The sequence below is a fragment of the Elephantulus edwardii genome, unplaced genomic scaffold, assembly GCF_000299155.1.
Source record: "Elephantulus edwardii isolate Elephantulus edwardi_28Jun2011 unplaced genomic scaffold, EleEdw1.0 scaffold00059, whole genome shotgun sequence".
NCBI classification, from domain to species: Eukaryota; Metazoa; Chordata; class Mammalia; order Macroscelidea; family Macroscelididae; genus Elephantulus; species Elephantulus edwardii.
This window is the reverse complement of record NW_006399809.1, coordinates 12,745,831-12,752,040: the sequence shown is the minus strand read 5'-3', so window position 1 is coordinate 12,752,040 and position 6,210 is coordinate 12,745,831. Positions and strand designations below refer to the sequence as shown.

The 6,210-nt window shown below is 38.8% G+C and overlaps 1 protein-coding gene across 2 annotated transcripts in view; it reads left to right on the top strand.

Annotated features, from left to right (window-relative positions):
- LOC102848666 (neuropeptide S receptor-like) overlaps nucleotides 1-6,210 on the top strand; it is a 304,971-nt gene that overhangs the window by 217,113 nt on the left and 81,648 nt on the right. Inside the window, exon 4 of one of the 2 annotated variants that reach the window (XM_006887597.1) lies at nucleotides 5,796-5,889. The exons of the other annotated variant lie outside the window; for it this stretch is intronic. Within the exon in view, the coding sequence (XP_006887659.1) occupies nucleotides 5,796-5,889 (94 nt within the window). The remainder of the gene's footprint in view (nucleotides 1-5,795; nucleotides 5,890-6,210) is intronic. 2 annotated transcript variants of the gene reach the window in all.

Below are 6,210 nucleotides of genomic sequence, written 5' to 3'. Positions count from 1 at the left end.
AAAAAAAAAACACAACCCAAACTAGTTCCTTGGGTAAAGTCTCCTGTCAGGGACTTCTCCAGCATACCAAAGAGCAATTATGTAAATATAGAAACTAAGGTGCATTTGATCCAAGCTATAGTCCTTGCAATTACATACTATGCATTTTAGATCCAGACAATGACTAAAGATGACAGAAGAATCAATGCCTTTCAGGTGTGGTGCTGAAGGAGAGAATTTAGCATACCATGGACTGCCAAAAGAACAAATATGTCTGCCCTGAAAAGGGTGAAACAAATTTGTTCCTTAGAGGCAAGAGTTATGAAGCTTCATCTGACATGCTTTGGACATGTTGCCAGGAGAAACCAATCTTGAAGGACATCATGCATAGAAGGTTGGAGGGTCAGTGTAGGAGAGGAAGATCCTGGGTAAGTTGGATACATATAGTGATTGTGGCAATGGGGCAAGTGTGTCAGGGATAGCGAGATTGGCTCAAGATAGGGCAGATTTCAGAGCTATCATTCATAGAGGCCTAAGAGTTATAGTAGACTAGATGACACATAACGACAATAAGTAATATACTATTACTTTCATAATAAGGCAGGAAGTGCAATCAGGGATGTGTCCTGTCTCCATACCTTTTCAATCTATATGCAGAACAGATCATTCGGGAGACTGGCCTTTATGAGGAGGAAGGTGGCATCAGGGTTGGAGGAAGACTCATCAACAACCTATGTTATGCAGATGCTACAACCTTGCTTGCTGAAAGTGAGGAGGACTTGAAGTGCTTGCTACAGAAGGTCAAGGACTATAGTGTTCAATATGAATTGAAGCTCAACATCAAGAAGACAAAGATTCTCACCACTGGGCCAACTGGCAGCACCATGATGGATGGAGAAGACATTGATATTGTTAACAGTTACACCTTGCTCAGCTCCACTATAAATAGCTTTTGACACCAGCAATCAGGAAATCAAAAGATGAATTGCATTAGGTAAATTTACAAGGAATCTTTTCAGAGTACTGAGAAGAAACAATGTCAGTCTAGAGACTAAGATGTGCCTAATCCAGGCCATGATCTTTGTAATTACTTGCTATGCATTAGAGAGCTGACAATGACTAAGGATGACAAAAGAATTATATCTTTTAGTTGTAGTGCTGGAGAAGCATCTTGAACATACCATGGGCATCCAAGAAAACAAATAGCTCTAGCTTGGAGAGGGTGAAACTGAGTTTCTCCTTGGAGGCCAGGATTTTAAATCTTTGTCTTTTATCTCACATACTTTGGGTGCATGACTAGGAAAGACTGGTCCTTGGAGAATGGCATCATGCTTCAAAGGAGGGACACTGCAGGAGAGGAAGACCCAGATGAGATAGATTGATACCATAACTGGAGTTGTTGAAATAGATGTGTCAGAGTAACTGTCAGTAAGACAGGCTCGGGACAGGGCAGGCTTAAGAGCTGTTGTACATATAGTAGGTATGAGTCACAGGTGACTCAATGGCATATAACAACAACAATTTCATATAATAGTTAGTATTACTTTTTATATACATTTATATCACTACTTTGAGTCATAATGCCTTATATCTTTAACCAATAGAAAGAATTCCTTCATCCTATGTTATTTGCCATAAATTTCACCTTGGTTAATAACATAATTATAAGGGGTGCTTCAATCTTTGTTATTCATTTTCCAATTTACACATGTATATGAGGAGACTGAAAATACCATGGCCTGAGTCAGGGACAGTCAGTCCTTCCTCAAAGTGGTCTCTTTGCTCTTTAACATTTAAAATAAAAAGTTCTTTGCAGCAGATTTGCCTAATGCAACACATTGTTTGATTTCTTGACTGCTGCTTCTATGGGCATTGATGAGGGATTTAAAAACAAAAAAAATCCTCTAAAAGATAGCCCTCGAACCTGTGAATGATACCATATACAAGTGGGGGAAAACTATGCACATGTGATTATATTAAAGATCTTGAGATGGGAAAGTTGTTTTAGATTATTTGGAGTGAAATGTATTTGTATGTGTCTTCATAAGAAGGAGGTGGAGGGAAATAAGAGACATAGAAAGAAGTGAGAAGGAAAAGTGACCACAGATCCAGAGATTAGCATGGGTCAGCCAAGTAATACCAGCAGCCACCAGATGCTGGAAGAGGTAAAGAAGACTTTCCGCCCCCCCCCCCAACCCTTTATTGAGAATGTTCTACCCAACACTTTGATTTTGCACTTCTAACATTCAAAATTATGAAAGAATTTATTCGTTGTGTTGATACCAAATTTATTGAAATGTACTATAGTAACTATAGTAACCCTAGGAAACAAACGTTGTTTTTGTTATGTACCACTGAGTCAGAACAACTCCCAGCTGATCCTCCTCCAGGCACAGAGGAGATGGCCCCTCTTTCTTTGCAGAGCAGAGGGTGGATTCATACCAGTGCCTTTTATTTTATTCCATCAGAGTTTAAGCTTTTTCAATTAAATATATCTCTGTCAGAGTAAAAAAAACCAAGCAAACCCAACACAAAACACCAAACCAAACAACACACAAGATACTAAAATGAAAACTGCTTTTACAAGATTTCTTCCTGTCACTTGATTCCCCATAATTTTTTTTTCATCAAAATATTCTGAAATTACCTTCATGGTCACTTTGCAAAAATGCATTTTTTTTTCTGACTTCACTGCTTACAATGACTGCTATTATTCTGTGCTCTTCCCTTTTCCTGAGTTCTTTATTTTTAAACAATTCCAAATCTGCTGAATTATTTCCTCAAGAAAAATGCTCAGTAATAGTATATAATGTTATATTTTCTTCTTTCTCATTTATCCAAGGAAATCGTGCTGTCTCTTGGCACAGAAGTGATATTTACAAAATTCAAGGATCATATTTTTTTTCCTTTCCTTTCAGAGCTCTGCACACATTCTTATGCTGTTTCCAAGCACATGTTATCATAGAGAAGTAGCCTAACAATTTATGATATATTTCTTGCTGATAACCTTTAAATTTTTTTCCACACTGTCTACATGTTTGAAAATATTTAAACCATGAAATTAAATACTATTACTGATCGTGCTTGACAGTACATCTCTTGTTATTAGTGCTGACTGCTCCTTGGGGCAACCACTCTTAGAAGTCCTCTGCCTGAGCTGAACTCTCAATGTGTGTCAGTCACATCAGAGCTCAGGTGTCAAAAGACTCACAACATTTCTACCACAATGTTCTACATTCCATGGTTGGTTGCTTCCGTTCTCAGTTTTTCATTTATCTATCCATTTGGTACTGATGCCACATCTTTGCTGTGTGTGGCCCACTTCATTTATTCTGAGCACCAATATTTCTCTAAGAAAGTAATTCTTCAACTTTCTCATCCTTTTTCTTTCTCTCAATTTGTCTTTTTTTTTAAAGCAAGATGAGAATTTCTTCTTATATCCTTCAGAGACATCTTCAATCTTTAATCAATCTTTAGAACCTCTCCCTAAGACATCTTCCACAATATTATTACTAGGGTGTATTGCGTGTATGTGTTAAGGAGATAAAAAATACTAAAGAACAATGTAGTTGGTTGGTATGTGAGAAATGATAGGACACAAAGGTGCAAAGTTATAACAAAAGTTATTGTCCAACCATATAATTTTGATTTCATTTCAGAAAGAAGTCAGCACCTCATGCTTAGTCTAGTTTTCCAGTTATTGTCATATATTTGTCATATATATTGTCATATATTTTCCTGACCCTAAGGTTAAGAGGTGAAGATAGCTGGATTTTTCTGTTTTCTTTTCTTTTCTTTTCTTTTAAGAAATGAGGCTTCAACTTGCCTGAAAATGTTTCACCTTGATCATCCTTTCACAGACATTTCATTTAATTATAATTTTAGTATCTTATTCACTTAACAGATACTGTTGTTCTTGTTGTTGTTAAGTGCCATCGAATCATAGGCGACTCAAAGTGACCCTGTGAATGAAAGTCCTCAACACTTGTGTGTCTTTCATCCTCTCTCCAGTTCATAGGGTTTCCAGAGGCAAGCTATTGCAGAAGTGGATGCTACTTCTGCTTCTAAGCTTGTTTTAATCAGGGAGCACCGCCCAACACTGTCCATCATGGATAACCATTATTGCATTTGACACATCAGTGTCACAGTGTTCAACTTCACAGTAACCACAATTTACCTCTGTATGGCAAGTGGGCACACCAGGGCTATACGACCTAGAAGAATGTTTGACCAAAAACAATGAAAAACAGGCCTGAGGACCGTGGCTTGGTAGCATCACTTTTGGTCGACTAGGCCAACTGGTCTCTCTCTATGTTGTTAAGTGCTGTTGAGTCGTAGGTGACTCATAACAACCCTATGAATCAAAGTCCTCGACACTTTCATGACTTTCATCCATTCTCCAGGTTCATAGGGTTTCTAGAAGCAAACTATTTACAGAAGTGGATGCCACTCCTGCTTCCAAGCTTTTTTTAATCAGGGAACTCCACCCAACACTGTCCACTATGGGTAACCATTATTGCATTAATGCGATAACAGATATTAGCCCCTTATAATCACAGTATCCTTAGCAAGGTATCCAAATAACATGAGGGAGCTCTGGTGGCTTAGTGGTAAAAAGATGCACTGTAATACTGAAGGCATGCACTTCAAATCCACCAGCTACTCTGTGGGAGAATACTGGGCAAGTCCCTTCCATGTGATTTACTGCTTTTTAAAACCGACTGAAGGGTCAGCTATAGGTGATTCCAACTCAATGGCACACAACAACATCATAGACAAGATAATTGAAGGAACAAGAGTAAGAAGAGCAGAGAGTATGAAGGAAAGAGAAGAGACTCAGGGACTGACCCTAGTGAGAGTTAGACAAGTGGACAAGTAAAAAGTTATGATGTACCACTGCCAAGGGTGAGAATGTGCAAGATCTAATGAATGAAAAATCCAACTCTTCTGTAAAGTTTCACTAAAATCACAATTTTAAAAAACCTTTAAAAATAAAAATAACACAAGAGTGCTCTAAAAACCCCCTATTCTTCTATAACCTCTGAGTAGCTTTTGTTGTTATTGTTGTTGAGTGTCATTGAGTCTTAGGCAACTCATAGCAACCCTAGGAACAAAAGACCTGAACACTTGTATAACTTTCATTGTTTCTTCAGGTTCATAGGGTTTTCGGAGGCAAGCTATTTTGGAAGTGGCTGCCACTCTTGCTTGTAAGCTTGCTTGAATTGGGGAGCTTCACCAAGCACTGTCCACCATGGGTAACCATTATCGCATTTGACACATGAGTGTCACAATGTTCAACATCACAGCAACCACGAGTTACCTTTGTACAGCAAGTGGACAGATCAGGGCTATGTGACCTAGAAGAATGTTACACCAAAAACAATTAAAAACAGGCCTGAGGGCCGCAGATTGAATAGCTTTTACTGAAGAAAATAAAAGGACAAATGGACCTTTGTTTTTAATTATTCTAGAATGAACATTGTGGTAGGGAAAATCAATGTAGATTTAAAAGTCAATTACAAACAGATGTGCCATACAAAGGACAACAAGTTGTGATCTTGAAATCTGGGGTGTGCAGGAGGTCAAGTGCAGGAAGGAACAGTAAAATCTGGAAAGACGCTTTACTGCTGCTCTGCATAGTCCAACATTAAGAGCAACAACCTGCTCACTGGCTTCAGATTCTGTTATTTCAGCCCCCAGCCCCCCTGGATTCAGTGAGATCATGTTCATAAACGGCACACAAGCTTCTTCCACTATGTGTGTTTATTCCACATTGTCCATTCCTCACCATGTGCTTCTCTCAATTCTGTTCCCAGGTTGTGCTGCTCTATGCGTCCACTTACGTGCTGGTGTCACTCAGTATAGACAGGTACCATGCCATCGTCTACCCCATGAAATTCCTACAAGGAGGTGAGCTGGCTCAGTGGTGATCTCCATTGCATGAGAATGGGATTATTTAAACTAATACATTATTCATTTTAAAGTCATTTACTTTTGTTTGTTGATGTTGTTGAGGATATAATTGTTGTTGTTGTGTGCCATTGAGTTGATTGCAATTCATAGTAAACCTATCAACAATAGCCCTGAACCCTGTCCTATCCTGAGCCAATCTCACTGTCTCAAACACACCTATCCCCCCTCCCTTTAACCCAGTTACTGTGTCAATCCATCTCATCCAGGATCTTCCTCTTCTGCACTGTCACTCCACTCTTCCAAGCATGATGTCCTTCT